Source organism: Toxorhynchites rutilus, chromosome 2, assembly GCF_029784135.1.
Source record: "Toxorhynchites rutilus septentrionalis strain SRP chromosome 2, ASM2978413v1, whole genome shotgun sequence".
NCBI classification, from domain to species: Eukaryota; Metazoa; Arthropoda; class Insecta; order Diptera; family Culicidae; genus Toxorhynchites; species Toxorhynchites rutilus.
The window spans coordinates 262,034,737-262,049,241 of NC_073745.1; the positions used below are offsets into that span (position 1 = coordinate 262,034,737).

The following is a 14,505-nucleotide window of genomic DNA, read 5'->3' on the forward strand; positions in this document are numbered from 1 at the left end:
AGCTACTAGAACAGAAAATATCTCGACCGACGTTACCGATCGCTTGCAGCGTCAGTTTCAACTCTTGAATGATCATCAGATTCGCCAACATTATTCCGACAGTGTTGGAGATACAGAAGAGGTAACAGCTGAGGTGAAGCTAGTTCATCAGGAGAGCGGATACGAAATCTGCACTTGGTACCACAGTTATAAGGACGCACTCATCCATCCGAAGAAAAAGATGGTTATGAGAACAAAAGACTTAAATCTGTATACAAATTTTAGAGTGGAAAACCAAACGTCAAGTCTTGCTTCATTATATCATATCACAGTTTGGCTCTGAAAAACTGTTGACTACACATATTGTGCACGATGAATTAGGTAGTCGCTCTGGAAGCAACTCGGATCATCACAATCACATTCCATGTCGTTACACTAGCCAACTATTTTCCCCATTACTACATTCAGTTCAGCCGAACATGCTGATCAAAGCGAACGAAGACACCTACTGCGCTGTGGTAACCTTTATATGCGAATCGGGAGAGAAGGGCCATGATCCCGTACAGCCATTGCTAAATCAAAATAGCTTGTTGTTGATAGAGTATTTTACCATTATCAGTTGTCACACGAAGGTTAAATATTGTCGAATGGGACAAGCTTCTGAGAAAACCTGTTTCTAAGCTGGTGATCTGAAACGTGAAGTGTCTAGGTAAAACAACGCCGGACACGCTGTGTTACGGGGGCCGGGATGTTGCCGTGAATCGCTGGCCACCCTGGCGGCTGTTAGCACATCACGTACTGGTCCTGCCGAAGAGCAGATCATGTATATGACAGAAGGATGACGTTAGAAAATTATATCAAAAGAATGAGAAAGAAGACCTAACAAAGAAAACCATAAACAAAGTATTCATTGATTATGATGAAAAGGCCATGAAACATTGTGCTAATTTGAACTTATTTCTACATATACTTAAAACTATTCCTTTAAAGTACCTTAACTAACTTAAATGAGTGCTTATAATCCAATGAAATTCAATATCTCATAATAATAGAATGTGAGTGGAACTTAGATACGAACGACATCTCATGAAACTAAACATATATTTACATTTATAGTACATTACACATAACCTATTGTTATCGTGAGTAAACGAAGTACAAATTGAAGCCAAAACTGAATTTGTAAGTTATAACTAACTTAAATAAATATTGCAGCTTAAGCAATCGCTGAAAGAAAAGTGTTCGCTTGTTCACTCGAACAGTTGAGAGTTCACGTTTTGAGAATCACATCACTTACCGCAGTGAATCCGATTTTTCTTAACCATTCCCACTAACAACTATCCCTTCCATGATAAACGCTAGGGAACCACGCTATAGAGGCGACCCTTCTGGCCTTCGGCGGCGAATATCATACTAACATTCCTTCCCTTCCCCTAGTGACTGAAGGGACGTGGCCGGCGTCGTTATTGGCCATTTAAAGCTCGAATCTCCGAAAATTGCACAACGAGAATGATTTACTAGTCCCAAGCGTCATTTTGTGTGTTCTTTGTGAAATTTGGTTGGTTCAGGTCAATAACGGAGAGCAATTACGAAATGTACAGTCTACCCAAGCTCAAGCTCAAGCACACTATTAGTTCTCCATCATTGAATGCATTGCGAAAACAACCGTTCAAGTATCTATGCCCAAATGCCCAATGTACAGATTCGAATTTTAAGCATTCGACTGTTACTTCGGACGTCACTTTCCTCTGACGCTCGATACGTCCGAAGTAACAAAGCAACCAAAACAACAAGAAGTCGCACTTCGACCTTTAGCAAGCAAACCTGTATTCCATCGATTGCCCGGTTAGTTTGAAATATAGGAGACGATCCTTTAGTTAGGTCCGACTGAGCGTTAGCGAGCATCGGACGGCAAACATTTGCCCGGTTATTCGATGGAACACAGGTTTGCTAGCGAAAGGTCGCAGCTTCCGACGACGGGTCGGCGGCAGACTCGGATTGCGTCACCTCGGTGGTTTAGGGCCACCTCTGTTCCTTATCCTCGATTTACCTCACAATAAATTTAGTTAAGAAAAACCAATTCATAATGAAAATTGCGCTCCAGTGGCGTTTATACTTACATACCCCAAATCCCAAATACGCATTTTCGTAGCACTAAAAAATGACAAAACACTGCATACAACAAACAATACAAATAATATTTGAATGCCAATGCGAACAATAAAAATGCTATCTATTGTATTTCGGCTCCGGTGACGCTAATACGAAAGTACCTTATTTTCAAATTGTCTTCGTGCAACGTAATTTGTCCAATGTACCAAGCGGTCAATCAAAACGTCCAATGTAACATTTTTTGCTCGGAGGCTTCAATTTCAAACTAAAATCACATAACAACAGTTAGGATTGTTTTTTCAGAGTTATTATTGACTGCTAGTGGTAAAAGTAGTGATAAAGATCGATTCCTTTTGAAACAATCCGCGGTACAGTGTTTCGGTCTTCAACTCCGTTTTTCTCGAGTTGATGTGAATGTTACATAGGACCTTTTCAAAAGTTACGCGAGAATTGTCTTACCAAATTTATTGGTGTGCAAAGAATAACAGAAGTTACATTTGGTGTTATAACGCCGAACACTCAAAAACATGTGTTCGGTTTGTTTTGATTGTGTCCAAAATAAAATGTATGTTTTATCTTCTGCATTCCATCAACATAATTTATTCAATTACAACATAGCTCAATAAGTGCTTATCATTGTGGAAAGGAAGTTTCTTCAGTTTTCATGGCAGGAACAGTTGAGCCAGCAGAAGAAGGCGCAACCAACACTAAGCGACCACAATTCGGCAATCGTTTTCTCTCGGAAGATGACGATGTATTCCAGCATAATGCTTGGTAGGAACATATTTATGAGAACGCGACATACTTTAAAATATTTAAGGCGCTTGTGTGATTATGAGTTTACTCGTTTTCGGAAAAAGCCTCGTATTGGAGAGCGTTTTCTCAAAGACCCGGCTAAGGTTTTTGATTTCAACACATGGTTCGTCGGATGCATCTGAAAGAAGAATTCTAATTTGTACTGTCTCTCATTTTCGATCCGCAGGGATAATGTCGAGTGGGACGACGAGCAAGAACAAGCTGCGCTGGAAAGCATTCGGAAAAACTCTACCGTCAAGGTGAAGGATGATGATGCATTAAGATTGGAAACAGAAGCCGATCTCAATTGGGATAAATTTTATGGCATTCATCAGAATCGTTTTTTTAAAGATCGTCACTGGTTGTTCACGGAATTCCCGGAACTGGCTCCTAGAAACACGAAAGGCGCACCTGAACGGGTCTTCCCTGTGGGAGTGGATGAAGTTAGTGCGCAAGTAAAGAATCTTTCTCTGGAACCGACTGACAAGCGAACGATCTTTGAAATCGGATGTGGAGTTGGCAATACAGTTTTTCCCATTCTCAAATACAGTGTAGAAGAAAATCTTAAAATCTACGCCAGCGATTTTTCCAAGCAAGCGATTCAGATACTGAAGGAAAGCAAAGAGTTTGACGAGAAGCGGTGCGAAGCCTTTGTGCTCGATGCTACGGCTGATGAGTGGAATGTTCCATTTGAAGAAAATAGCGTCGATATTGTCGTACTGATATTTGTTCTCTCGGCGATAAATCCAGAAAAGTAAGTTCATTTTGCGTTTGTAAGATGGTATTCCATCCTTGTATCCACAATATTGTTCTTTTTCAGGATGAAACACGTAGCTAATCAAATTTACCGCTACCTCAAACCAGGAGGGCAATTGCTGCTACGAGACTATGGCAGATATGATCTTGCCCAGTTACGATTCAAACCAGGCAAATGCCTTAAGGATAATTTTTATGTTCGAGGCGATGGTACACTTGTCTACTTTTTCACACAAGACGACCTTCGTACGTTATTTCAAAATGCGGGTCTTATCGAAGAGCAAAACATCGCCGACCGAAGGCTGCAAGTCAATCGAGGGAAGATGTTGAAAATGTATCGAATTTGGGTGCAGGTGAAATTTAGGAAACCATTGAAGAGCGATATTAAAAATGAATAAATATGTACCAATGACAATTTTCCAAATGTTTGTTTTCGATTTCGATATGTATCAACAATGATTTAAAGATAACAAGTTTGACAGAGTTTCCAAATTAGGAGTTTCATTCTTTTGCTGTTGCTTAATCAAAAATCGATAAGTTGTTCACACTAATATTATTAGTTCAATTAACAAGTGATTTACAAGAACAAATTATAAGGTTCGACTTGTACTTTTTTCCACAACTTCGAGTGGACACGTTATTTCACTTCAAGTTCCATTTTTGGGAGGTCCGATATTTTTTTTTACATTTTTTTCAAAAATTACTTTTTTTCTTAAATACATGACTACTGGACCGATTCTGATAATCGAAACATCGAACTAAAGTCTATTAGTTAGTCTTTTTTTTTTAAAGTTTGGAATTAGCCAAAATTAGGATTTTGTTATTGATTGTATTTGTTTTTTTATGGTTTCGACACCGAATGCACTATATTTTCTACCTTTTTTTCTCGAAAACTCAGGACTTTTTATATTACGCTAGATCGAGGATTCTCAAACTTTTTTGGGCGAAAGACCCCTTTTCCAGAATATAACTTTATTCTTGAAAAGGGGTCTTTCGCCCAAAATAGTTTTCAGACCCTACAAAATAATGATTATTACCAGATACCTTCAGAGATCTTTGGTTAAGCAAAATATTGAAATAATATTCCAAGTGCGGCGAAAAAAATATTTTTTGTAGATGGCAATACAGTTACCACGGACTTAGAAAGGGTTAAGTGACTTGACATTATTTTCTCAACGAAATAAATAGACATAAAATTAGGTGACTATCAAGTGTAATTAACAATAATTAATACAAATTACTCACAAATACAAATTACTTGCAAATATTTAAGTAGGAAGATGAAAAACTTAATATTTTAAGTGTGATGAATGAACCTGATTATTTTTTACCAATCTACTTGATGAGTTGAACCCCTAAATCTTCACGTTCGTTGATTTTGAAACGGTTTTTTATTTTGTCAAAATGCTCGTAACCAAATTAAGTCTTCCACGGAAAGATTCCCATCGGTCCAGTGTCGCGTGCGAATGCGAGGTATGGAAAATTCCATACCTCTTTGGTCCTGTTAGGGACCAATCCAAAACCAAAAACTATACCGCGGACCGAATGGAGGATTGACCAGTTGGTAACAAATTAAACAGTTAATACTTTGTACAAATTTTATTTATACAGCAATTTACAATATATAAACACTTTTAACATTCTTTTTAGTTGCTGGATTCCAAATACACCCAGGTTTTTTTACGCGGGGGATACGTACCTCGTAAAAAACCTTACGTTCCCTATTATATTACGGTAATTAGTGTTTGTAACGGAGCTTAGCGCTTATGAAGGAAATTAGTGCCGCACCTTATCACGATTCTTACGTGGATTTTAGGTGTTAGGTAACGGGTAGCTCAGCGGGCTGTACAACGGTGCGGGGTTTTTACGGGCAGCGATACGTGAATGGATTTCCCTGTCTACTTAGCTCTGGACGGTCCAACAGTGGTACTGCACGTGCATCGGCACTAGAGTGAACAAACCACAAGGGAATCTCCTAGCAACACCAGACGATCTCATTCGTGAGGAAAACCGAACTATTGCAGGAAGAAACTGCGGGTTTTCGGAAGTGTGCAACACTCAGCTTTTTACTTGCGTTTAACGTAAGGATAGTCCCATTTGATATCTATCATTAGGTGACATGGTTTTCTTTACACGGTTTTTCCAATGAACGCTGTTTTTTTAACGCGGTTTGTTTTACGCGGATTTTCCAATTGACGCTGTTTTTTACGCGGTTTTTTTATTTTACGAGGTACGTATCCCCCGCGTAAAAAAGCTGGGTGTATTGTGCGAAAACAATCGTGGTCAAAGTATGGTGAAGCAGCCCAAACGGTGGTCAAATCAAAACTAATGGCTAGGAAGGTTTTACGGTGGAAGAGAATCATTTTTTATGAGTCACTTCCGTATGGCCACCTACTAAATTTAGATCTCTACTATCAACAACTGGACTGATTGAAGCTAGCGATTGGCCAGAAACTGCCAAAATTGGCCAACAGAAGGGGTGTTGTGTTCCATCAAGACAACGCAAGGTCACACATGTCTTTAGTTACTCGCCAGAAACTCCGGGAGGTTGGTTGGGAAGTAATAATGTGTCCAGTCCGATCCTGGCACCAAGTAATTATCACATTTTTCTCGCATCGTAAAACTTTTTGAGTGATGAGAAATTGGGATCAAGAGAAGATTGTGGAAATCGATCACTATAGTTCTAATACTATACTAATATATTCTTATAAAATATTAATCATTCTTATAACAAGTTGATTCACGTAATACAACTTAGACAATATCTTGAAGGTTTCAAATCAGAACTTGTGTTAATTAATAGGGGTCAATTTTTAGACCTTGTCGACCCCAAAATCAGTTTTCGTTTGTGTCGATCCCCGGGAATCCGAGATCGTCCCTAAGGGGTCGATATCGACCACAATTCTCGTTCAATATTTTTCAATCACTTGCAAATAACATGTTTCTCCGTTACATGGAATACATGTTTGATACTCAAAATATAATAAAATGAAGCCGTCACAAGTCAAACGATTTATTACTCGAGTTCACCATTTGTTACACATTACACAACACATTTGGGGATCCATTTTTATTTATATCATTCTTTGTGTGGACACCGACTGGACAACATCGTTGCTGGACGGGCTGGACGGCGAGGGATCGAGTGCCTTTCTTAAGGCAAGAGGGCGGAGGTGGTAGCGCTGGAGTAAAATAGAGTAGTGTTTTCAAAGGGCCTTTCTCAAGGCTAGAGACGAATGAACTGAAAAAGTTTACAGTCTCTATAATACAATACCATTACCATTACCATTTTTATTTATATAGTTATAAGATATAGGAGTGCGTTTTTTCACCTTAAAACCCAAATGTCAAACATCAAATGGACTTACAACGCTTGTCACGGGAATCGAATTTTCTGAATTTTCCATTTTCTTTCAGAAAAAATTCAATAATTGTAGTATATCGTTGGAATATGGCTAGTGCCTCACTCTTAGAGAAGGTGGAGTCGAGTTTCTGTCGAACCATCACAGAAACATTTATTGCCCTCTAAAACCTCCACATGCCAAATTTGGCTCCATTTAGGGTAACACGGGGTGATTTGGTCATATGGGGTGATTTGGACCACCCCTTTATCTTTAAAATTACGGCTCAACTTGGATTTTTTATAATATCATTTCCTTCTATTGTTGAACCGTATGTACCTAAAGTAAAAAAAACTTTGGTATAACTTCACAAGTAGAGAGAAACGGTAGCATAAACACAGCAAGCACTTTGATCGTCAAAAAGTGTGAGTTTTCCGATAGTGGTTTTAAGGATTTTCCCGCTAATTAAACAAACTTTTCGTGTATTGTGCAGTAAAGTTCTGTTCGCCTACAGAAGAGGAACAATTTGATGTAGTGAAACTGTAAGTTTGATAACAACAAAAGAAATTAATTGCATTTTAATTTTTGCGTGTTGTGTGGGGTGACATGGACACGTTTCTGTGGGGTGAATTGGTCCTACAGGTTTGAAACTTTTCTTTGGTCTAATTGATTCCAAGACGGGTCTATGGTACTAGGAGAGGCCGTTTCGTCACTAAGTTGGTTAGGGGAGCGGTATATGCAAACAGTACGGAAGAAAGCAGAAGGGGAATTATTTCCTTGAAGCGTGAAAGAGACAGACTGATCACGAGCGAGCTTCGGCACTAGCGTATTGTGTTTTGTTTACAAACAAAACACAGTAGACTTCCAAGATGGCTGAAGAGTGGTTTTAGCCATTTGACCCACCTTAGGATATACTTCTACGCGCCTTGATTGATTCCAAATGCCGCTGAATTACAAAAAAAGGATGGACAGACAACGTTGGGAGAAGGAGGAGCTTGAAAGAGCAACGCAGGCCATCGAGAACGGATTTTCTTTGACCAAGCATCGAAAGTGTTTGAAAATGCTCGACCAACAGTGAAAAGATTCATGCAGAATTCGAGATGGTGTCAATCCAACTTTTCTGGTCTGGAATCTGACCAACACACCTGGTATCGATCCCAAAACATCGTTACTGATTGTAACATTATCCCAAAATACTTTACATAAACATAAGTATGTTTTTTTCGATGAAACACACACTGGACCAAATCACCCCACAGACGGTCCAAATCACCCCGCATTAAATTTGAATGTCCAAAAATCATCTCTTTTATTTTATGATATATTTGGTAGATTGAAGCTTTGTATAATGATTCAACATTATTCATTGAGAGAAAACAAGTGTAGCTCAGTATACAATGTGACATTTTTTATTTAGACCGTATTGGTTTGGAAATATTAGGTGTTTTGCTTAGGTGGTCCAAATTCCCCCCTTTTCCCATACTTGATAGTTCTCGAATTATGTACAAATTTGAGTTTCATTTGTTTGACAGCCCCCTTAGAGAGATTGAGGTTCGCTCGTTGGGTTGCTGTGATCGGAGTATGTACGAATTAAGGGCGGAGCGAATATGGTGAGACAGTTATACCTGGCAGTGTTGTAAATGTGCATTCTGGAACCCATACATTCCCCTCCTCTCTAAAAAAATGAAATCTGTGGAATATATGGAAAAAAGCTTGTCTCTCTTCAGACTTTTTTATTTTCGATAGTTCATGTCACCCTCCAGTGACAGCATTTCTTTTCAAATTGTTTACTTCACGCATAACATTGACGAAATATTTCCAAATTACAAAAGTCTACGTTTTGAACGTTAATACCTCTTTACCGGCTGAATGGAGTGGTATAATAATCACTTCATCCGAAAGATAAAATGTCAACGAATCATATGATTGTCACTTATTGGTCCAGAAAATCGTTTCAGTAGCTTAAAAATTGTTTTGAAAGCAAGCTATTGAAATCATAACAATCTAGCTCATTGATGATGATTTGTGATCGCAATGTGTTCCCGATCACGGACGCAAAATCTAGGCACCTGGAGAAACCGTCATAGCGATACATGCGAGCTGTGCTTTGTTTTGCTAGCTTGCATTAGTGTTTGGGAAACCATAGCGGACATACGCAAGATGTGGGTACTTCCACTCGCATCAGTTTCTGTTCTGCTTTCGCATGGAACAGTCATGAAAATTTGCCACATCACGATAAAAACGAAATTAATTTTATACAAGGTTATATAGACCTTATTTCGTTTTCACCGTGAAATGGCGCCCCCAGTTTCTATTCTGCGTATGGAGTTACCATGATAAATCTCGTGTAATTCTCACGAAAACAAAAATGAATCATGTATCAAACATCTTCAGTTGCTTCTACAAGGCCACTAAAATTCCATCGGTAAAATTCAACAAGTTCGAAAAAGATTTTTCGAAAATTTTATATTAATAACTATTCCATACTTATACTCATCCGTCCACACACTAACAAGAAAAACATTCAGCAATCTTTCAAAACATTCATGCATCCATGCTTTATGAATTGATTCAGATCCAATTTCAAATAAAGGGTGTGTCACATCAAATTGCATCACGGAAAAAACGCTGTAGAAATTTAATTTTTAGGAATTATATCTTCAGCTTTCGCTTATAATCAGATAAGAGTGTATAGATCACGTTGGTCATGCTTCACTGTCAATTTTTCGTAAATTTGGAAAAATGTCGTCGAACGAAATAGAGCGTCGTGAATTAATCCTGTGCACTCATTTCGAGAATCCGGAGTTGTCACATCGGGACATCGGTAAGATGCTGGGAATCGTCCAATCCACGGTCAGCAGAGTACTAAAACGATACTTCGAGAACCTAACCATCGACCGGAAGGTGAAGAACGGCAAAAATGGATGCTCTGTCAGTGAAAAAGATCACAAGCGCGTAGTTAAGCAGTTTAGACGTGATCCGAGAAGTTCGGTCCGGGATGTCGCCAATAAGCTGAATTTGTCAAGTTCATTCGTCCAGCGGACCAAGCAGCGGGAGAGCCTGCGTACATACAAGGTTCAGAAGGCTCCTAACCGCGACGAAAGGCAAAACGTGGGGAAGACGCGAGCCCGGAAGCTGTACACCGAAATGCTGACGAAGCCGCATTGCCTGGCAATGGACGACGGAACCTACGTCAAAGCGGACTTTCGTCAGCTGCCGGGCCTGTTGTTCTTCTCCGCAGAGGACAAATTCAGCGTTCTGGAGGAGATTCGCAAGCAGAAACTATCCAAGTTTGCCAAAAAGTACATGGTGTGGCAAGCGATCTGCTCTTGCGGAAAGCGGAGCGCCCCCTTCGTGATGACCGGAACGGTAAACGGGCAGGTTTACCTTAAGGAGTGCCTACAGAAGCGCTTACTACCACTATTGAAGCAGCACGAGGGCCCGACTTCTGGCCGGATCTCGCTTCGTGCCACTATTCAAAGGACGTGTTGGAGTGGTACGAAGCCAACGGGTCACCTTCGTGCCATAGGAAATGAACCCGCCCAACGCGCCGGAGCTTCGCCCAATAGAGAAATATTGGGCGATTATGAAGCAGGCCCTCCGGAAGAACTCAAAAGTTGTCAAATCGGAGGCGGACTTCAAGAGAAAATGGATTTCTGTTAAAAAAAAACTACAACCTGACGTTGTACAGAACCTTATGGACGGGGTAAAGAGGAAGGTGCGAGCATACGGGCTTGGGCTCGAAGTATGAATAAAAAGAAAATGCCAAAAGTTGTTTAATAGTTTTTATTTTACTGTCTAAAATTTTCAAAAGGATCGGTCTACTGGGCGAATTTCTACAGCGTTTTTTCCGTGATGCAATTTGATGTGACACACCCTTTAAACGATTGCCGAGCCAACGGTAGTCCTACGTCTACCTTGCGGTTATATCACACTTCTTGTATTTTTTTTCGATTTTCTGAAACCAAGAATTTTCTGAAACTGATTACAGATTTTCCGTGTTTTATACAGATTTTACATATTCTTTGAAATAACATCTTTTTCTCACTAAAGCACAAAGAATGTAAAATACACAAGAGCGTATATTGTCGTGAAAATTCATTGGTCTTGTTTTTTTGAATATCAGGGAAACTATCTAGAAGAAGCATCGAGACGTTTCGGCGCAGGATTACGTTTTCTAGAACATATGGGAAGTACATATAAAAAAACACCTAATTTTGAGTGCTTTATGCTCAGACATTTGAATCAAGATTTTTTTACACCAATCGGTTTGAACACTCTCTCACAATCTATTGCAATGCTGTTATAAAATTTCCTTCAGATAATATGTCAAAATAGCTTTGAACATAAAGCTCAAAATTTACCAGCTATTTGAGTAGACCGCAAGGCGTTTCCCGAACACGGACTTTAAAATCGGTCTAGTCCGTATTAGTAAAACACATTGCGGTCTAGACAATTATAGTTATTTTTCGCACAGCTCAAAGCGAAAAATAGGGATTAACTTAATTGAGGAAATATTGAAGCTCAAACCATTGAAAATACTGACTTCGCCGACAGCTAAAGTTCTCCAGTTTTTGAATTTTTGCCTGATTATACTACTTTTTAATTCATTATAGCAATTACATTTTTGTTTGTACATGAAATATATTATAATGAAGTTATGTACGTTACGCAATGTAAACAAGCATGTCCTAGTATCTGATTAAACATCCATTACACCTCAATAAGCATTTTATTTTTACTACAGTGTATATGCTTGCTGGTTTTACAGGGATACCATCACTATCGTCTAATAAATAATAACAATGCCAATCAATGATACTAAAGCTTCAAAATGGGGCTTACAAATTTAATACAGATATCATTTCATTTTTTGAGAAAAACACTAAGATAAAAAGATTTTTTTTTCAGACCAAAAACGGGTTGCTTTGGCAGAGAGCCCACAAATTATGGGCTTATATGATGAGTCATCCCAAATTTGGCTCCATTAGCTTGATTAGTTATCGAGTAAATTTGTTCCATTTGTATGTCAGCGATCGATTTTGCCGATGAAAATTTTGCTCAAGATAATTTTTTGTCAATAGAGACGTAGGTTTCTATGACATGACCTAAATTGAAACATTCTTACTATACTTAATAAAGTCTGTAATTCCATCTCAGAACAATGGAACTTTTGTTTCCCAACCTTATAAGAAAATTTTGGAAAACGGAATGCGGTCGAACTATAAACATGTTAGTTATCATCGTTTAGTTTTATTTGCAAAAACAATATAACTTTGTCTCCGAATGGTAAACGCTGAAAAAATCGAAAAAATCCAATGAAAATTTTTGGTAAGAAAAACGAAAAAGTAAGTCACACTCAATGTTTTTATTTTCGTTAGTGCGTATTTCATTACACTATGGTCAATTTTTTCCTTACTATGGTATGTTTGTCGGCAGCGACATATGAAACTTATTAACACTAAATCACGATCATGCATCATTTCAAGCTAATAAATATATCATTATCTAAATAAATACTACTTATATATACAAATACTTATTGAGAAATGTCTTCATATAACCGGATGAAGTCAGCGAAGCTGCTGGCGTAAAAGTTAGGCAGTTCTTCTGATCTTTCATGAGAAAACATCATGCTTTTCGTCGTGCCACCGCTGAGCATAAGAATCTTCTGGAAGCCACACTTTGTTCCGAAGCCCATGTCTTGCGGAAGCCTGAAATGTAAGTATAAATAAAATGTTTCACCAAAAACAGCAAATCGACAACATACATATCTCCAATAAACAACGTTCGTTTCGGTCTGGTAACATTAAACTGCTCCAGCACAAAGGTGGCCAGTGCTTGACCAGGCTTCCCAAGCACCAGCGCCTTCCGTCGGGAGGCACGTTCCAATATGTCAATGAAATAGCCCGGCCCTATCACGTCCATACTTGAATCCAACGGGACGATTTTATCTGTGGCGCCAGCTATGAGTAAGCAGTCTCGATTTCGCTGCAGGTAACACTTGGCTTTCATCAGATGTGCAAGGGAGATATTTACATCAATGTCCATCACCACAGCTCCGACCTTCGGGCTGTCGGTTTCCTCAAAGAAGTCGGTGTAGACTCGCACCGGATTGGCCACTCTTTCATCAGGAAAACGTTCCGTTGGCTGCAATATAAAATCAACAATAGAGTAATGTATGAATAGACAATAGACAAATATCATATCCCCTTTTGTTCACATTGTTCGAGTTTTATTTCCATTGTTCCAAGTCTTATAATTACTCACCCCATCAAGAACCGTGAACCCGGCGTTCCGTAGATAATCCTTGAAAATTTCAGTGCCGATACAGTATACGGCATCCTGCATTTTGATCGATTTGAGGTACTTAACCGTCGTCAACGCCGGATGAATGATGTCACGCTCACTAACATCGATTCCTAGTTTACTGAAGTTTTGTTTGTACTCTTCCATTGTGCGCATCCCATTGTTCGATATGAAAGCAATTTTTTTGCCCTTTTGTTTGAGCAATTGTAATGCCTTATTTACCCCAGGTATTGGTCCGGTAAAATTCCACACTACGCCTGAAAATTAATGATTTTTTATCGATATCGTTATTATGAATTTCTCAATAAATTTACTAACCATCGCAGTCTGATAAAATCATATCAAATGAATCCAGAAATGCGCGCTTCTCCGCTTTGGAAAGATCTAACAGATGACGAATCTTCTCCTTCTTCATGATTCACGAAGACAAGTAACTAGTTACAATAAATCACAATAAATTATTCACAATGATCGTATGTTAATCACCGGAGGAGCACGTGTTATATTTGGTTTCGTTTCAAAAGATTAACTGAATTTAAAAAATAATGTATGTCCTGCTCGGTACAATGCTCTCCATCAACTGTAAGGCTACACGATCCGTATGTAACTTTATGAGGAATAACTCAGAGATACCCTTTTCACTTACACGCGAGCGTTAGCTATCTTTATCCTTATTTCGTTCCGCATGGTTGGTGTTCTAATCTCTGATCAGTTGGTAATTAATTAATCAGGACTTACGAAGAGCAACTAATTGCGAACGAATAGTTTGCTTTTACGAACGTCTTATTGTGTGTATTGTTACTCAATGTAACTGGAATGAAGCAAACATTCTGAGACAAATTGCTGAATAACTATAAAATAATATTACACTAATTATCACAATTTTGAACTGAAAAACAGGGTAAAATGTGCGTTTATTTCAATTGATATGTGGAAACGATACATATAGATAGTACAGGTATCAAAATTTTGTAGTAAAAGTGTTACTTTTCTTAGTTTTATACGCCAAGATGACATAACAGATTACTATTTGAGTTCAAACAATGACATAAGAATAATGTCAATATTAGCCAATTGTGCGATCTGATCTATGCGATTTTTCGTTTGTGTGAGCTAAGTTCAGATTTAATCATAAAAACGCTATTTTACTATATAACTATATAAAAAGTACTGCACAAAAACAGGTTTGACTGTACAACTCTCCACATGAAAC

General features: G+C 38.6%; 2 protein-coding genes across 5 annotated transcripts; one reads left to right on the forward strand and one right to left on the reverse strand.

Moving 5' to 3' along the window:
• Window positions 1–2,601: 2,601 nt before the first annotated feature.
• Window positions 2,602–4,522, forward strand: LOC129768499 (tRNA N(3)-methylcytidine methyltransferase Mettl2). Of its 4 annotated transcripts, none has more exons than XM_055770195.1 (4): window positions 2,602–2,865; window positions 3,074–3,146; window positions 3,222–3,640; window positions 3,707–4,518. In XM_055770195.1, exons 1-4 carry the CDS (start codon window positions 2,756–2,758, stop codon window positions 4,038–4,040), a joined length of 936 nt encoding a protein of 311 aa, XP_055626170.1. In that variant the 5' UTR covers window positions 2,602–2,755; the 3' UTR covers window positions 4,041–4,518. The 4 variants fall into 4 exon arrangements, with proteins under 4 accessions (XP_055626170.1, XP_055626167.1, XP_055626168.1 ...); XM_055770194.1 differs by lacking the exon at window positions 2,602–2,865 and adding an exon at window positions 2,875–3,010 and having other exon boundaries at window positions 3,707–4,522; XM_055770192.1 differs by having other exon boundaries at window positions 2,602–3,010; window positions 3,074–3,640; window positions 3,707–4,521.
• Window positions 4,523–12,332: 7,810 nt separating this feature from the next.
• Window positions 12,333–13,887, reverse strand: LOC129769869 (uncharacterized). The gene is made up of 4 exons (XM_055772374.1): window positions 13,611–13,887; window positions 13,254–13,549; window positions 12,754–13,133; window positions 12,333–12,697 (listed from the first exon to the last, which is right to left on the reverse strand). Exons 1-4 carry the CDS (start codon window positions 13,705–13,707, stop codon window positions 12,523–12,525), a joined length of 948 nt encoding a protein of 315 aa, XP_055628349.1. The 5' UTR covers window positions 13,708–13,887; the 3' UTR covers window positions 12,333–12,522.
• Window positions 13,888–14,505: the final 618 nt, after the last annotated feature.